The 18,036-nt window shown below is 47.5% G+C and overlaps 6 protein-coding genes across 7 annotated transcripts; 4 read left to right on the top strand and 2 right to left on the bottom strand.

Moving 5' to 3' along the window:
- Positions 1-370: 370 nt before the first annotated feature.
- Positions 371-1,186, bottom strand: TERG_04259 (uncharacterized protein; the record flags this gene model as incomplete). The annotated part of the gene is made up of 1 exon (XM_003235157.1): positions 371-1,186. The coding sequence occupies one exon, from the start codon at positions 1,184-1,186 to the stop codon at positions 371-373; it is 816 nt and encodes a 271-aa protein (XP_003235205.1).
- Positions 1,187-1,646: 460 nt separating this feature from the next.
- TERG_04260 (uncharacterized protein) lies at positions 1,647-4,029 on the top strand (the record flags this gene model as incomplete). Its single annotated transcript, XM_003235158.1, has 2 exons — positions 1,647-1,743; positions 1,805-4,029. 2 exons carry the CDS (start codon positions 1,647-1,649, stop codon positions 4,027-4,029), a joined length of 2,322 nt encoding a protein of 773 aa, XP_003235206.1.
- Positions 4,030-4,549: 520 nt separating this feature from the next.
- On the bottom strand, positions 4,550-7,104 carry TERG_04261 (uncharacterized protein; the record flags this gene model as incomplete). The annotated part of the gene is made up of 5 exons (XM_003235159.1): positions 4,550-5,624; positions 5,697-5,787; positions 5,848-5,982; positions 6,041-6,297; positions 6,356-7,104. 5 exons carry the CDS (start codon positions 7,102-7,104, stop codon positions 4,550-4,552), a joined length of 2,307 nt encoding a protein of 768 aa, XP_003235207.1.
- Positions 7,105-9,591: 2,487 nt separating this feature from the next.
- On the top strand, positions 9,592-9,807 carry TERG_04263 (uncharacterized protein; the record flags this gene model as incomplete). The annotated part of the gene is made up of 1 exon (XM_003235161.2): positions 9,592-9,807. One exon carries the CDS (start codon positions 9,592-9,594, stop codon positions 9,805-9,807), a length of 216 nt encoding a protein of 71 aa, XP_003235209.2.
- Positions 9,808-12,063: 2,256 nt separating this feature from the next.
- Positions 12,064-14,021, top strand: TERG_04265 (uncharacterized protein; the record flags this gene model as incomplete). Its single annotated transcript, XM_003235163.2, has 5 exons — positions 12,064-12,470; positions 12,525-13,005; positions 13,073-13,196; positions 13,265-13,305; positions 13,367-14,021. The coding sequence occupies exons 1-5, from the start codon at positions 12,362-12,364 to the stop codon at positions 14,019-14,021; spliced, it is 1,410 nt and encodes a 469-aa protein (XP_003235211.1). The 5' UTR covers positions 12,064-12,361.
- A 2,146-nt stretch (positions 14,022-16,167) lies between these two features.
- On the top strand, positions 16,168-18,014 carry TERG_12125 (uncharacterized protein). 2 transcript variants are annotated; one of them, XM_047751132.1, is made up of 2 exons: positions 16,168-17,508; positions 17,704-18,014. In XM_047751132.1, the coding sequence occupies exon 1, from the start codon at positions 16,369-16,371 to the stop codon at positions 16,696-16,698; it is 330 nt and encodes a 109-aa protein (XP_047606221.1). In that variant the 5' UTR covers positions 16,168-16,368; the 3' UTR covers positions 16,699-17,508; positions 17,704-18,014. The 2 variants fall into 2 exon arrangements, with proteins under 2 accessions (XP_047606221.1, XP_047606220.1); XM_047751131.1 differs by having other exon boundaries at positions 16,168-17,960.
- The last annotated feature ends 22 nt before the right edge of the window (positions 18,015-18,036 follow it).

Here is an 18,036-nt window from a genome sequence, read left to right on the forward strand (position 1 = left end):
CTTCCATCATCTCCAACCTTTTTCTCTTCGTCTATTGTATTATTGGTGATATGTGATTTCTGTTGTTATTCTCTTATTTATCTAAATCTCTTGCGTCTTGCGGGCTGTCTAATATGGCCTCGCTCATCGACACTGCAAAGAAAGAAGGGTTAAGCATGGCGTTCTTCTGGAAGAAAAGGAGGCTATTCATGTTTTTACGTTTCGTTTGAGTTTTGATACTGTGATGCACTTGTATGATTTATTCCAACTGGCATTAGGCCAATTTCCTCCGTCGCAATAAAAAAATATGTAGTTAATCAAATTAATCAAGTTAATGAACGCTTCGCCAGAGTACCTTCATCACTAACGCCGGAGATGATGCATGTAAATATTAAACAAGGGGACCTTTCTTTTTTATACCCAATCCTGCAGAAAACGGCTTTTTTGCCTTCTTCACTCGCTTAAACGAGGGAGGGGGCATTTCAGTTGGAGCTGCGGTATCTTGATCATCATCGTCAACAAGCCGTTTGACTCGATTGCCGTCATCGGTCATAAAAGCCCTTTTAGCTGCCTCTTCAATCTCTTTGTCCTCCCTGGCTTTCGCCTCTTCAGCCTCTGTCTTCGCCCTCTGCAGAGCCAACTCTTCTCCTCCTCCACGCTCCCCCCTCTCTATTCTTGCGTTCCTCGATCGTATTTCATCCAGAGCATCTGCTACTGCCATTTCCCGCTTAGAATCCTGCATCTTCTCCTCTAGCTCTAGCATTTTATCTCTCTCTTCTCGCTCAAGCTCCTCATTTTCTTCCCGTTCGAGACGATCTAGCGTTTCATCATGTGTTTCGCTCACTTCCTCGCTTTTCGCCTGACGCCACGGTTCAAAATTTCTTTTAGCTCCTCGTTCACAGACATAATCCATGTTCTTAGGGTCTGTCTTAAATGTGATCTCGCTCGAGCATCGGGTACATCTGATATAGAACCGGTATATTGTAATGTTGAGGTATTTCTCATCAGTGGTTTCCTTCCGCGCATTAAACTTGCGGCCCTTATATATGTATTCACCACAATTAGTGCACTTTAAACTGAACGGCGCCATCAGACGGACTGTCAGGAGCTTAGATCCTGACGCCCGTAGATGCTTGGGAGTTCGGGTGATGAGTGACGGATCAAAATCCGGTGGGTAGTACTTGGTAAGGACCTTTCGTTCAGACATTTTGGCGGCTGTAGATGTACAATATCGGTAAGTATTCGATGTGAATAGCTTTCTTGAGCTTCGCTTTTGGCGTTAAAAGATTCTGAGCTTGCGACTTTGATATCTCGACGTTGAATCTGAAAAAGAATATGGATAAAGCCTTTTTGATAGCTCACGTGATTTTATTTATCTGAAGCTTCTTATTGGTTAGTTCATTTGTGAGGCTGAATTACATAAGCATACAAATGTTTTTTGCCAGTCGCGAATGTCAACAACACACAAAGCAAAGAGGCATCAGAGGACGGCGAGGGATAGAACGAACTGTTATATCGTCTTCGAAGTGAATGTGTCATATAAGCGGGCGATTATTGTCTTGTATTCAAAAGTGACCTCCCGGATACCCTTTCTTCTATTCCTGGAAAACGAACACCGAGCACCAGTGCAATGTCAACGAGCTCTCACCGGTGAATTACAAACAGCCATGGAGGAGTTTTTACGCAACTGGAGGCAAGATGCCTTGAATAAAGGGCAATATGATTCGGCGGTATATATCGGTGATAAAGTGCTTGCTTTGACCAGTACGCGCAATAATTCCATATACAGCTACCTGAGAGCCGCCGGGGCTAACTTCGAACAAAGATAGTGATAACGACGCATATTGGCTTGCTCAAGTACACTTTTCAAACAACAACTACACTCGAGCCTTAGCGCTTCTATCTACGAAAGATCTCATCTCTCGGAACTCATCATGTCGTTACCTTGCTGCCCATTGCTATATCAAACAAAACAAATTCGATCTTGCGCTATCCATACTTGGAGAACACAACCCAACCCACCTGATTCAGAGTGTCAGCCGACGAAAAAAGCCGCATTTGAATGGCAGCTCCCATGTCACCCTTAGGAACGGACGCTCTATACCATCTCGCACGGATAAGAGCGATACGGATGCGTACCAGGATGCCAACCATATTAAATATGAGGCAGCCATGTGTTATCTACGAGGGTGTTGCTATGCAAATCAAAATGCTTTTGACCGTGCGAGAGACTGCTATAAGGATGCTGTACGGATTGATGTACAGTGCTTCGAGGCATTTGATCGGCTTATGAGAAACTCGCTTATGTCCCCAGCCGAAGAACTCGAGTTTCTAGAATCACTGGACTTCGACTCAATAACCCCATCCTCAGATGTCTCCCTTTCTCAGGAAGCATCAGAATTCACGAAGTTGCTGTATACAACTAGGCTGTCAAAATACTCGTCCTGCTCTGCATTGTCTCATGCCATAGAGACTCTCTCCACTCACTATAACCTCGCAGATAACTCAGACCTCCTCCTCTCTCGCGCAGAAACGCTCTACACTCAGTGTCGGTTTCCGGAAGCGCTTTCTTTAACCTCATCGATTCTCTCCGCTTCGGATTCAATGTCCGCATTAGTATCTCAGGGAAGTCAAAGTCAAAATCTTGGGCATTCCCCATCAGTCTACCCCCTCCATCTTGCCTGTCTCTACGAAACGGGCGCTACAAATGCTCTGTTTCTCCTCGCGCATACTTTATCAGATAATGTTCCAGAGGAGCCATATACCTACCTTGCCATTGGTGTTTATTATCTCTCAGTCTCGAAGATTGCTGAGGCAAGGCGATTCTTCTCCAAGTCTTCCCTCCTTGACCCTCACTCGGCGCCAGCTTGGATTGGATTTGCGCATACCTTTGCTGCAGAGGGTGAGCATGACCAAGCTATTGCAGCCTATAGTACTGCTGCTAGACTATTTCAAGGGAGCCACTTACCCCAACTTTTCCTAGGAATGCAGCATCTGGCATTGAATAATATGGCTCTAGCACATGAGTATCTGTCTGCTGCATACTCCATGTCTTCGGGCTCCCCCCCAACTAGCAATACTCTCTCCTTAAACGTCAATTTTGCTGGAGAACCGCCTGTTTCCGGACCCTCTGGTGGAGATCCTCTAGTGCTTAACGAGCTTGGAGTCGTCTTATATCACGAAGCTAACCTGGAAGACGCTGTTCACCTCTTCCGGCAAGCTTTAGCATTATCTGTTTCCCTAGAATGTGACCCTAGTGCTTGGTTGGCAACCCGGGCAAACTTGGGTCATGCGCTTCGTCGACTAGGAAAATTGGAAGAAGCGTTGTCCGAGTTTGACGAGTGCCTTCGTATAGGTGCCGGTGGTTCAACAACAATTTACACGGGTTATACAGGCAGAGCAGGGGCTGGTGCAGTCAGGTCTGCTGGTGCGTCCGCTGTGGGAGGTTACGAAGACAGAGGTCTAATAGGATCCTTCCACACAGCCCGTGGTATAATATTATTAGAAATGGATCGGACGACTGACGCTGTTACAGCATTGCATGAAGCTGTACGAGTACTAGGTACTACTGGCGGGGATGCAGCAGCTGGTGCTGGAGTTGCAGGCACCTTACTTTCAAAAGCTCTCGAAGTTTGGGCTGTCGAGGAAGAGAGCAGAGTAGTGTCGTTCCAAGACACAAGTAAGGCACGCAAAGGAAAATATTCTTCAGCCAATTCCTATAATGAAAAATCAAGGCATAGGTCTACAGCCAAAGGAACCAAGAAGTCAACGACTGTAGATGAATGGACAGATGATGTTCCTGACCGACCATCATCTAGCGGACCGGATGCCCAAAACATCGGCATGGAACTTGATGGAGAGGCCAATATTTTACTTGAGCACGCCCTAGGGAAGGCGGGATACCCGGTACCTCGTGTTATGCCCAGAAATCCTGGGTCTAGCCCTGCTCATGAAACGCGGCCTCGTTCTGATATACCAGAACCGACTCGTCTCCGGTCGACCAGGACAACTCGAAGGCGAAGTCCTCCTCAGAGAGGCCCTGGTGGATGATGATATATTATGCCAGCCACTTTCTGAGCATGGACTAATACTGTTGGAGCAGTGCCAAAAACGCATTTTTATGAATTGCTAAACTTATGAATATGAACTTACTGATGATGCATGGCGGTATATCCTGTCTCGCTACTTCAATATCGATCCCTGTCTACCGTTAACAGCCCAGTTAACTTATCTGTTCCCTGATCACCACTAATTATGGGGCATCATTATAAAAACTTATAGAGAGGATGCAACAATATATTGGTCTGCATACCATATTCAAGCTCCGAATCCCGCTAATATAGAAATCCCTTGAAATACATGCGTTAGAGACATGCCTGTGACTTCGTGGCCGGGCAGAAAAGATAAAAACAAGTATCAACGCCAAAGAACTCCAGGTTCCGTTGCGGGATAAATGAAAGACAGGATATATATATCCGTCGCTCTTCAGAATAAAAATATAATGACGAGTGCAGTATGTTGCAAGTTGATATTGCACAGAGATAACCATAATAAAAACTAACCTGAAAGATCATGGCCATAAGGGTGGATCTATGTACTCTGCTGCGCGGTCAACCAGGGTTGGGAAACTCCAATCTCCACTGGCAGAGCTCTCTGGGGTAGGAGGTGGAATCGAGCCAGATCTTGTAGAGGCAGCAACCGAGGCCCCTACACCTCCCGTAACGGGTTGAGTGTATATTGGAGCAGGATTGAAGCCGCTAACAGACCCAGTGATCACACCATGCTGCCTGAGGTGTACCAACAATGCTGCATTTAACTTTTGAAGGGCACGTAGGGATTTGATTAGCGGCTTGGCCCATTGAGTTTCCGTGTCTGTGGGTATATCCGTGGCTTGTTTATTCGGGGCCACCGCGGCAGTGGGATCATAAGCACTCTCTAGAGATCCCATGTTTGATGAACCTGCGGCGAAAGTAGGGGAACTCTCAGCTCCAGCTTTCGGACTCATCGGTGAGATGTCGTCTTCTTTTGCACGTTCTGTAAGAACACCCTCTAATCGCCGGAGTAAAGTCCAGATATTAGGGTCGGTCTTGGATTCGCCAACAACGGCCAGTAAAAAGGCGCTACTAATGGCCCGCTGAAGGCCAATCCATGATCGAGCAGCTTGGCGGTTCACTGAGTACATCTCGACGTACGCTTCTACCGTCCGTGATAGAGCAGCAATGCAATCTTTTCGTAGTGCAATAGTTGTAGCATCGTTGAGATCGGCATTTGGCCTTAATGAGGGGCGACAGATCTCTGATGTAAGGTACGAGGAGTGTAACTTTAGGCCCAGTCTCTCAATATTCTGGTTAGACGAGACACAGCATAAAGGATCACGAAGATAGGGCGCTGTATCGGCCAATATTCGTTTGAGTTCCGACCTGCATGTCTGTATCGTGGAAAACGGAACCTGCGAGCCTGTTGAGAGCATGCGACTTTTAACTATATTTAAGGTTAAGGCTATAAGTTGGCAGATAGTTTCAAAGAAAGATCTCTTTCCAGGCTGCGAGTCTGGATGATAGGGAATATCTGGGTGGCTAAACGCCATTGCAGATGGTCTGTCGTATGATAGCGAGAAGTGACTATCTTGCCACGCAGTTGCCCACCTGTAAAGGTCCAATTAGCAAAACACCTTATATATGTACCAGCACTAAGTCCTGGGACTATATTCAACTTACCATACAACCCGTCTGGCATACTGCTGAGCGGGTGAGAATTTATGCGACTCAACTTGGAGACCGAGAACCATGCCCATTCGATGGCTCATTCCTGGAGAAGTCAGTTAAAAGCTTTACAGATTAAAGTAACCAAACGACAAAATACACATACCTAAAAGTATATATGATACCCCAGGATTCATATTATACGAAAGAACATTCCCAATGATTAAGAGAGTCTGTATTGCGTCCAAAGTTGGTCGGGATACGAAGTTCGTTGCTCGTAAAAATTGATAAGCACAGCAAACTAGGAGGGAATTTAGTAACCCAACTTATGTAGCTAGTGAACACAATATCATACGTACCATATACCTGGGAAGTCAATTCACGTTCCTTTCCTGGCATATCAGACGACTGGCAGCCTGCGGCTAGCACAGCGAATAGCAAGCCCACAAACGCTGTGGGCATACCAAAGGGCTTACTCAATTCATCACCGTCATGTTCGCTAATCCCAAAAGCAGCCCTGTTCCGAAGACATAGCTCTAAGTTCTCCTCAAAGCAATCAAGATCAGAAAGTACAGGATAGATTAATGCCGCAATGTCACGGTAGTACTTGAACAGTCTAGGTTACCTTGTTAAAAACGGGATTTTCCCAAGTATTAAACATGATCATTGCTTACCTGCGGCACTGTTTATCATCTGGGATAGCAGCACAAACAGACCTGATGTCGTATGTGGTTGAATCAGAGGACCAGAGGTCGATAAATGGATATGTAGCAGTCTCATTGTCCAGACCTAACTTCGGAAGTATGCCGCCCTCCAGTAATGCTTGAGTGGCCTCCTTGGGAGATCCTCCAAGCAAATAAGCAAGAACTGATCTAGATCCCAGATGAACAGTCCCGCCTCCGTACACATTTTTTGTATGAATTCCTTCACGATCCGATAAGGGCTCGTCACGAGGGAGGCGGGCCTGTTCACTAAGAGGCTCCGGTGACACCAATGCAGTACTGTCAACCTTTTCCATTTCCATTCGAAGTGAAGACATGGCACGCTCCATATCTTTCAATTTTGAACAAACGCTCTCCCACTCAGCCCGTGATATCGATACTCTCTCCTGCTCAGCCGCCATACTATGCATTTCAACGTCTCCAACCGAGACATTTCCAGAGCCCTCAAGATTTTTCGACATGTCCTCGGAGTCATGGGGAGGAGGGGTATTCACATGGCGCTTTTTGGAGGGGCGTTCATAGGAGCATAGATCTGCATGGTCTCGTTTTACACACCCGTCGCAGGGCAAGTTGCGATCGCATTTCACCTTTCGAGTGTGACACGGGTAGCATGCCTTCGGTTCGCGCACTTTTCTCTTCGTACGGATTATGGCGTCAATCTCGGACTGGGGGAGGTGGGAGACGGGCGTTGTTGAAGACATGGTTAAGGAGCGTTCCTTCGGGGCGTCTTGGAGGGCTGAAAGTGGGTTCAATGCAACGATTCCGGGCACGGAGCTCAGGGATTCAGCGACTAGAGCTGCTAGTACTACCGATTGAGAACAAACGCCATGGCGACGGGTGGTCGGGAACAATGATTATCTCTCCGCTGTCGCAGCCGGTCTGCAACGAGAAATGTCGAGCCGTCAATTCCTCTCGCCGTCGATAAGTTGGATCCATAGATATAGCTTAGTCAGCAGCCTCACCCCGTCGGATAAAACGGACCGGAGACGTCACTTAGGTAAGCATCCATCCATGCTTTGATCTGCATAAAAAGAACGAACGAGCCATAACCAACTAACGACAACGACGATAACGACGGCAACGACGGCAATGACGGCAACATACAATATACAACGACGATAAGGAGAAGGATTGACGAGGCGGCAGAGTATAGAATGCAGATGTTCGATGTGACCGTATGATGCTTAAGGGGCAGGTTGGATGACCACATGCCCAGTTATCATCCCTGGCCGCCGCGACAAGGCTTATCTGACATTGAAATTGGACAACTCGGGCGATAAAGGGCAGTTCCTGCAAGGTGAACTTTTCCAGAAGGCTCATGGAAATTATGAGGCAGCAATCTGTCAGCTGCCTCTAATTCCTAGGATCCATAGCCCGTTGTCCGGGTCGACTGCGGTGAGGAGCATCCCCTGCTCAACGGTCAATTAATTCTCGCAGCAAACTAGCGGAATCCGGCGTCATTCGCGTCATAGATGTTGGTCTTGTGCCCTTTCTCCTGCAGCGAGGAAACAGAGACTTCAAACCGGCATTGCTTCTCGACCTGGCCGGAGTGGGCGGTAGCATGGGTATGAAGTTGCTGTGAAATTGATGGAAACATTCCGAGGCTATCAGAGACCTATACTCCGTACCGCCTACACATGGAGTATTCCGTATGCACCCGCATGAGAAGGCTTCGTCTCCGACAAAATATGAATCATCAGATCCCAACTGCGGGCGCAGCCATGCACACTCCCGGTTAAGCGCTACGAAGCGGATTCTTACAGGCGTGTTATGGCTTCATCTGCAGGGTCGACGATATTGATGCATCCTTGTAGGTGGAAAGGGTCTTTCAAAGCGCCCACAGGTTCAATGGGCTCTTGTTACGCCCAGTACGGAGTATCGATGAACTCAATTCTACACGTTCATCCCACGGGCGGTAACTATTCAACAATGGATTGTTTTGGGTCTCCAGAAACTCGGTTGATTACCCATAGCTACGGAGTACAAGTGAGCCTTGATAAATTCTATTTCTTTGCGTCTCAACCTTTGAGCACCATATAAGCCTCAGAGCCACAAGCCCCAAACATCCACGGTTCCACCAAGCAGGAGGCTGAGGTAAGCAGATAACTAAACCAATCGAGTTACTGTCAGCGAATAGGGAAGGGAGAATATATCATTAGCGGCTTCTGCACGACCTCATCCTTCAGGGCAGAAGATTTGCACCAGCCATCGATTCGGTTTCCGCTCAACTGTGGATTAGCGTTGGTTATCTCTCCCTTGCTGCCTAGCGACACCCCTGCTTGTCCTTTGAGTCAACTGCTTTTCCGCCGGGCGTGGGGTTGGAGAGGGATAAACAGCTGGCGCACTAGTGAAGTGACTAATTCACTAGCTAGCGTCTGCTGCCTCAAGGCAACCACGAGGCTGAAAATAGCCTTGAGGAACATTCTACACTCTTCACTAAGGGACTAAGCCATGCCAGTTCCACAAAAATTGCTTGAAGCTCCTGAGGCGTTGAGTTACGGTACGCAAAGGAAACGGTGAAGGTAGGACAGGAGGTAATGCAATAAGATAAATGTTACATTCTTTAATCAAATCGAATTTGTCTATATAAGCTATGGTGAAAAAGAATAAATGAAACTCTCATGTAAGTAACTCAGTAATCCGTCGCTATGATACATAAGTATGTAGAAAGTAAAATGGAAGATAAATAAAAAACTTGTCGGTACAGGCAAGGGGGTGCCCTCCGTGCAGACAGAATCATCCGCTCAATCGCAACGCTCAAAAAGTAAGATGGGAAATAACAACCAAAGAAGGAGGCAGCAGTGATGGGACTATCTCCCAGCAACAGTCTCTCCAATGCTGAAGATTAATCACAAATATCAAAATTGAAAACAGCAAGTATGGAATGCAACGTCAATCATCCAGCGTGAGTATGCATCATAATAACATAAAAGTACATCTAATGTCATGTTAGCAAGCCGCATTTTTAACAGACAAAAGCCGGCATAGATGTACATACTAAATCTCATCTCAGGTGTCATTCCAGGGCAGTCATTTATTTTATATAGGTGCAAGCGTCGCAGGCATCATGCTGGCAAACTATGCATCGGCAATGGTGCTCATAAACCTTTGGTCCATCACCGCAGCCACAGCAGAGATATAGAGATGTTCCTCGCTGCCGCAATGACGGATTATAGTTAAATATAGGCATGACGACAGAGGGTAATGTATGTGGCTCCGTGAAGTCATTTATTGATGGCCTGCGGTATGAACTTGTCGATGGTATTATTGAGGTTGGATTGTGGAGTGAGAGTGATGTCTGGACGCAACAAGGAGACTTTGCTCCAGGGTGCTGGCAGTTTAGGCAGGAAGAGCAGCTGTCGATGATCATTGGGCCAAAGCCACACCGACAACAGACCCAGTGAGTAGCCTGCGGCATGGCCCTATGTATAGATGAGGGCAAACTGTCGAGTTGATCCGCAAGCAAAAGCAGTTGGTTGCCTAGTGAGATAACGCAACGCAAAAAGAACAGTGAGCTTTATATATGTCTAACAAGATATACAAAGTAGAATATAACAATCCAAGCAACAGATGGTATGAGCTTTGATTCTTGCTTTGTGGTAGGCTGTATGAAGAGTGTTTGTGGATGAAGAATAGGAAGCAAGAACGGAAAAACTTGGTGATATATAAATGATGATTCATCTATATGTATGTGACCGAAGGAAGGAGGAAGCCTGTAGAACCGGGGCATCATGAATGCCTGGATTTGCGGGTCTCTGTGCCCTTGAACGCAAAACCGCAAAACCGTAAGTTGCCTGGCAGTGCATATAACTTGGGTCAGGTGTATTTTGCTCCATTTGAGGTATCTGACGGCCTCCAAGCCGAGAAATCACGAGATAGGCACCCAGGATTGTCCCAGGCGGAATCGTAAAGGGAGGCCTGGACATCGCTGTGGTTGCCCGGCGGCAGCTCCGCCCCAATTTAGGGTTTATTAGTGGGGGGGGGGGGGGGGGGGCAGAAATAGGCACCAATGTGCCTGTGTAGATCTCATGAGGACGCTAGGGATGACTCGACCGCTAACAGCATACATCTAGACGTGAAGGTTAATGTCAGGCTTGCAGGTTGAGTCAGAGGCGGTTTTGGTTGCTGAGGCCATTCAGCTGTCTCAGGACAGTCCGTGATTAAGTTGCTTGGAGCCTTCTGCTTCTCTGCCCTCCACGCTAAGCCCAAGGCTCCAACGGCAGGCCGAGGGGGCTGTCCAATGGGAGCCTTGCTTGGCCTGGAGCTCCTTGGTTGCCTGGAGGAAGCGGGAAAACAATCCAAAAAAAAAAAATGAAATTAGAGAATCGGACAACAACAACGATAACGACAGGTCGAGGTGACCAATGCAATGGTGATAGGACATGAGAAATACCGTAGGTATCCAATACCGTGTTGCAACTCAGTTAAACGACATGTTGAACAGGCTGTGGTTATTGCGTAGTTAGATGCTTTGAAAATTCGGAGATCTTGAGATGCAAATGAACTGTGCTGAATAACTAATAATCCAGCATCTAATCCTGGATAATCCCAGGAGCCTATGAGAAATCTCTCCTCAGTAAAAGGCGAAGGCAGCAGCCTGGGATCCTTAGAATGAGTTCCCTGTAGCCTGGACGCAAGGCAGTGATGTTTCAGCAGGCTGAACTAATCACTCCTACCAGGTAAGTTCAGGGTTCGGTCAGAGGATGGAGAAAAACGTGGAATGCATGATTGACCATGATCCGAACACTCGCAGGAGTTCTCCGTATGCTGTCAGCAGCTCTCGTGAGGGCTTTTTTTTATTATTAATTCCTATTTCCATTTTCATTTTCATCAGCCTCAAGGGCAACTACCCTGGTGCCTGGGATCGGAAACCTCGTGTCAATCGGGGTTTTCCTTTCGGCTGGGTCTGTAAGTAGATAGATTTCGGCATGAAGCGAGAACTAAATATTTCGACCTACCACAGAAGGCCTTTCCTTAGAGACAAGATCTTCGGACTTTTTTTTTTTTGGTATGGATGGTTGCCATACGTGTTAGATATTCGCTTGTGTCGATGAATAGATGGTCTGTCGCCTCAACTCCTGGGCCCTAGCTCCGCCTCTCCTTCAATATGAAACTCGATATTCTGACGGGTAAGCTTGATTTGTTTCAGCTGCAGAGCAACATTATGTCATGTTATCGACATCATATGTGAGCATTCCAGCAGCGCTGGTGTCTCCAGACACAGAACCAGCGTTTCTGTCAGGCTAGATATAGTGTCTTCACGAACAGCTAGCAGCGGTTACCTATCATCCAGCTGGGTTAATGTGCTGCAGACCTTCGCAAAGAACTGCGCTTCCTCTTCGACCTTACTCAGTGCTCCTGATAATAATGATGATGATGATGCCTCGCTGTCAACCAAAGGCTGGCGCTGTCTTCTGGATGGCTTGTTTCCTGCCTCTGCCTGTCAGCCTTATTGCACCCAGTCGCCCGGGAGAAAAGCAAAAAGAGCGGTTCAGCTTGACCAACCCATCATCACACCAGCCAAAACCTACACCGTTTTGCTTGCCTCCAGCATGATCTGCCTCCTTCGCGAGTGATGAGTCCACCCTGCATCGGCTCGTATCTTAGTTGGCGCTTCGTTGACGTTGATCGTTCAGTCCAACCTTGACGATCTTCTCCATCCTTCCCTTGCCCGTGCGGGGTGTCACATGATATCACCTTATTTGCTTACTAAGTAAGATGAAACTTTGCTTGCTTTTTCTTGGTGACTTTTTGGAATCTTGGAACTTGGGCAGCAGCAGTAGCATCATCATCGTTCATCTGGAGTGCATCTAACAGCCCATATCGACTCATTCTTGTTACCCCATGCCCATTAATTAGCTGGAATATATTATTTATCAGCTTCGTGTGAAAACTCCCCGCAGGTCTGGCAGGCAGCCTGATGTTGGCTGCTCGACAAGCTATCACCAGTCCGGGCTGATGGCATGCGATCAGAAAGCTGCCAGTCGAGCTGTCGCGAGGATAATTCCAGCTTTCCTAGGTGGGCTTATTGTCTATAGCTGCTACTCTATTACAAAGACCTTATGCAGTGAGTAATTTGGCCCTCTGATTGAGGGTTCGGTCTTTACTAACGTCTACGAAGTTGATTACTTGATCAAGCCGGCGGCAGTGACCGGATTACGCCCACGCATCGGCGTTGCTATCGGATTATTAGTTACATTCTACGTCCTGCTCATCTTCCTGGTTACAACATACCTTCGATTGCTTATCACTGTTATATTTTTCCCCGGCTACCTTCCAAGAGGGCCACAATGGCCGGGCTCAAGCAAGCAAAAGAAGAATAAAGGAGGGAAGGGACGCAAACGCCCTGGTAGCATCGATCGGGAGAAGCCAGAAGTTATGCCATATGCGACACTGGGTGAGCCTAATGCAAATGAGGAAAAGAATGAATATTCTTTTGATACTACTGGCTTGGAGGCATTTTACATGAAAGACATCTTCGTCTGCCAGCTAGACGGCAAGCCACCATGGTGCTCCACTTGCTGCCAATTCAAAACCGACCGGTCACATCATTGCAGTGAAGTCAACAGATGTGTGAGGAAAATGGATCACTTCTGCCCCTGGTATGACTCCTGTATACCTCTTAAACTTGAATGCTGCTGAAAGTGTCGATACTGACTCGGAATGCAGGGTGGGTGGTGTGGTTAGTGAAACTTCATTCAAATTTTTCATTCAGTTTCTGTTCTATGCAATGCTGTTTGTTACCTTTAATGGGGTTGTAATGGCTGTTTTTGTTGCTGAACGTAAAAAGATGGTAAATATATACACCTTTGACTTTTACCGGGTGGTTTATGGGGACTAATATGGCTTATGCTAATACAGTTCGGCACATTAAATATATACTGGCTTGTTATTGTGGCAGCGTACGTATTAGAATCTTAGTAGTATCCCTCGGCCCGTTGACACTTAACTAACCTACAATAGATCCGGTTTCTTTGGGCTCTTCTTGGCAGGGATGCTCATAAGCTCACTCCAGATGGCGCTCCGCAACTCTTCCACAATCGAAAGTCTCGATTGGGGTAGTAAAGTTTGGATTTTGGCTATTTTAATTCCTAGGCCCCTTGATCTTGACAATCTCCCTATAGAAAGTCGCCCGCCATTTCCCGTTGTCTGTTACCCTGTATCTGCGTCTCAAACCGGATCTCCATATGCCCCTCGCCGCCAATTCGCCATATTACATACACGCCCCGGCGAAAACCCATTTGACCTTGGGGATCCGTTTGCAAACCTGGGGGAGGTCATGGGTCACTCCGTGCTTGATTGGATTCTACCCATAAAGCATAGCCCATGTGCCTCCCATAAACGGCAGGACAGCATGTATGCCCTCGGCCCTGTTGTCCAACGGATGAAAAAAGAAGCAGATTTATTGGAAACTTCCGCTCGTAAGTCTGGCTACCACTCTTACAAGACCAAAAGAAGGCGTAGGGATGGAAGATCCAGAGACTCCGATCCATCATCCTCACGGTCCACCCATAGTCGGTCACGAGACGAGAAAAATAAAACTAACCGAAGACAAACAAAGGATCCTTCTAAGCCTCACCGTCGTTCTCGAGATGGAGACAGATCGGTCCGGGGATAGTTTTCTGTCGAGGGTGCTTGATATATCATATATACGATATCGGTTCAAGTACTATGCACTAGAGAAACAGCGCTCACACTGTAGACTAATCATTTACATTGATACCCTTTCCTTGAATACCCTACCAGACTCTAGTTTTTTCGCTATAACTTACCTCTTACTACTGTTACAGTTACAGTTACATTAAGCTGAAGAGGCTCCCTTTTTACCCTACTTAGACCTTGTAATATCCCCTGCCTGCTCTTAGTTAATACGAAAATTGTCTTATCACCCAATGAATTACTCGACAGTTATGGCCTCTCACTTGATTATAACGAAGCGAAGTTGTAGAGCTAAGATTGTCATTTGTCATTAGCTCTCTAGGTCATGTTGGTAATAAAAACTAGTGGCCGGTAAAGACCGTAACAGGCAGGCCCGTACAGCAGAATCCCGCGGGAGAAGGAAGGCAAAGATAAAATCATAGACACGAAAAGAGGAATTAGAACTAAAGGATAAGGAATACAGAACGGGTATCAGGCGTTAGGCTTAAAAGGCATAGACAGGACATCACAGAAAGCAAGTAAGCGGTAGGAAGTGGTCATCCACATTAAAATATCAACAACAGTGGATCCAACCGGTCATCGTCATGTTTCGTAGGGTCGGGGATGAGGCAAGCGTCAATGAGAAAGCGTGTGTCGACAAGTTATAGGATATTGGCTTAATATAATGTCGTTCGCAGTTCGAGGTAAAAGGTACGATATCGAAGGCGTAGGTCAAGGTGCCCACCTTTTAAGGGGGTGTTCTTGGGTGTTCAACAGCAGGACTCGTAAGTGTCTAGGTTGATAGGGCGGAGATTTTTGTTGTAGTAGCGAGCAGTTGACAGGCGTAGTGCGCGATTCCAATGCCTAGACGATCATATGGATGGAATCTCGACATGTGTCGCATCGAAGGTGTCCACAGCTCGGGCATCTTGACGGGCTGGTATCGTAGTCATTGCTTTCTGAGCACTCGCAGCACGTCCATCGATCAGAGCCAAACATGTAGTTCTTCGGGTCGAGAGTCTTGACCATGGTGTTCGATGCCATGGAAGTTCCACCGAAGACGCCGCGAACTTGGGTAGTGTATGCAAAGCACATCCTGAGGTGACCCTTGCTTGAGTGAAAGACGTAGAATAGTGTTCTTGAGCACTTGAAAGAGATGTTTCTGGCCTTTTGTCTGGCTTCTTTCAGGCTGGTTGGAGCAGGGTTGTCTTGTCAGAGGTGAGTATGTGTGAGGTGTAGGTTGTTGGATGGAGGAAGAAGCCGACGAGGAGGAGGGGAAGACGTGCAGTTTAAATTAACCAAAACAACAACAACCCATCCTCACTGACTGACTGCCTTCTGAACAGAGAGCATAAGAAGCAGCAGCAGCAGGCAAGCAGAAACTGGGAGCCCAGAAGGCAGCAACACGTCTGCCTTCCCTAGTGCATGGGATAATAATTGCTATAACAAGCCAGAAGTCATGCAGCGGGATGCACCGCCCTCACATTAGCAAACATGCTGTTCGAGCAGGAGAGGACAGCCAAACCAGCGAGACATACACACATCTGAACCAGATAAAGGGCACATCAGAGGGTGAACAATGACCATTGTTCAGGAGACTCTCTGGCCCCCGGTGGTGGTAAGTTAAGGCCTCTAACCTGCAAAAGTCGGTCAGGGGGAATATTTTTTGAATGACAGGCCGTATACTGACTTATTGAACAGTCCAGATCCCAGCAACATAGCAGAAAGAAACCAATAGAAGCCCTCGATCAGCAAGAAAATGGCTAGATGATCATGGTTCCTCTGTTAGCGGCTTAGGCAGCTAGCATAGAACTTCCACTGCATGAAAGGTGCATATGATGTGCATGGGTGCCTTTGCTAGGCAAGGCTTGCTGCATGGATTATGGCAGCTAGCTTGCGTTATGGCCTCGAACACCTGTCAATGTCCAGTCCGGGTGCTGGTTTGCTTTATCTGGCAAAGTATTTCCCTCGGAGTACTTTGCCTAACGCGGACTCTGATGGGTATTTAAAAATGCAAATCTTTTTGAGGTTTACCATGAAGCTAACACGCAAGTTCCTTTCAGATACAAGCTCCAGTTCTGTAGCCTCGCTGATACCAATACCCTTTTTTTTTTTTTTTTTTTTTTTTTTTGCAATGCCTTAGCGAATTTTCCGGATGTCAGGTCCAAAGTAGACGGGGAAAAACCACGCTAGTCAACACTGTCTTTTTTGACGGCAAGCCCTGCAGATCCCCGGCCATCATCAGGTCCAGAAGCATACCCTAAACACCTCTTTGTCTAGGATATATCGATTACTGCTAGTTTTTGCATTGGCGCTCATCTCCATGGATGTCAAATCCTGCTCGCACAGAAACCGTATCACGTGACACGTTCAAATGCTGGCTGAGTCGATTGCAAATTTCTTCCTCCTTTGCACGGTTTGCGATGAAAGGACCAGTTGAAAACGGGATATTTCGGTACCAGCCGTTGGATCAGGACAAAATACCATGCGCTGCTTACAGCTGCAGTGCCACAGGTTCGCTCTTTATTGTTGGTGGAATAGTGAAGCGGTTCCTTGAAGCAAGGCTAGGCCCATACGGGGACGGATTGCCAGTGGCTGTGCTGTTTCTCTCAGCGGGCTCGCACACAAAATTCAATATTAATCCGTATCGGAAGTGAACATGGGGCTGAAGCGGTTAATTGCTGATGTTCATAATAGAAAAATATCTTGGAAAGCAACTGAAAATGTGCCTTGGTTGAGCAACCCACAAAGGCACGCACACACGCCTATGGTTCGCATTAAGGCTTAGCCCGCTCCTAGATCAAGATGCAGGCTGAGTTGCAGGGAGGGTGGATATTAGATAGTGGATAGTGGGTTAAGCCTGTTCCACGGTTCGGTGCTGAGTGAGTTTGGCCTTGTGTTGATGGCAGAACAAGCCCTTGAAGGGGCTCGGTGTCCTGCAGCGGTGGTGCCTTGCCTTGCAGGTGACGGAGAGACGCTTTCGCCTCTGCTTCTCTTTGCTTCTGCTGCGGAGCCAAGTTAGCTTAACCAGCTCAAGGGGAGATAGGAGGAAAGGCTTGCATACACACTTCATGCATCTCGGCGGCACAACATAGCTACGGAGCGCTGCCACCAGCTGCTGCAGCCTGGGGGGAAGAAGGCCCCTGGGCCGAGTGGAATAGAATCAACTAGACTGCACTGGCATGTCCTCAGCATAATCGAACCACCGAACGATCAACCAGACAGTGAGCTCCTGCTGCCTGGTATTAGTAATAGTCCGTTGAATTGGTCGACGCAGGGAAGAAGATGGCCACAGACGCTTCTTAGCAAGTTTGAGTGACTCTTAACTTAACTAGTTAGTTATCAATTTTCCCGCGCCACTGCCCACGTCAACACCAACAACCCACCATACTCCCGATTTTTATCCAGTTCACTCAGTTGCCAGCTTTCAAGTATCTACAAAGTGACGGCCAGCGGGACAAAAATATGTAAGTTGTCTCGTTCCCTGGCCGAGAATGCGTGCAACGGCATACCAAAAGTCATCCCATGCCAATGCCTGCACCCTGCACCTCGCAGTGACGCCGGTATACCTGGACCAACCCCAGCGCGCCATGCTGCCTGCAAGTTGCTGCAAGTTCAACTGCTAGAGACACCGTCTGGCTAATGGTTCGCTTGCTCTACAGATATAACAGGATAAAAGATACGAATCAGCGTCTCACGATCTACCATCTATCACCTCCTTTCATCCTAGCTGTTTAGCTACAGGCGCACGGGAGACCGTCAAAACCACAGCAGTTCTACCTAGGCATCAAGCAAGAGAGCCCCCAGGTGCATCAAGAGAGGGGGGGAAGAGAGGTCCTGCCGCCTATAATATTCTTCAGACTCACGCTATACGGGGATTGGCTCTCCCCTTGGGCACTGAAGGAGTGCCCTACACCCCCCCCCCCTCATTCGCAAAGCTACACAAAACGAGTGAACATCGCGATCCCTCTCGACCCGGCTAACAGTGTTACGGG

The sequence above is a fragment of the Trichophyton rubrum genome (assembly GCF_000151425.1).
Source record: "Trichophyton rubrum CBS 118892 genomic scaffold supercont2.4, whole genome shotgun sequence".
NCBI lineage: Eukaryota > Fungi > Ascomycota > Eurotiomycetes > Onygenales > Arthrodermataceae > Trichophyton > Trichophyton rubrum.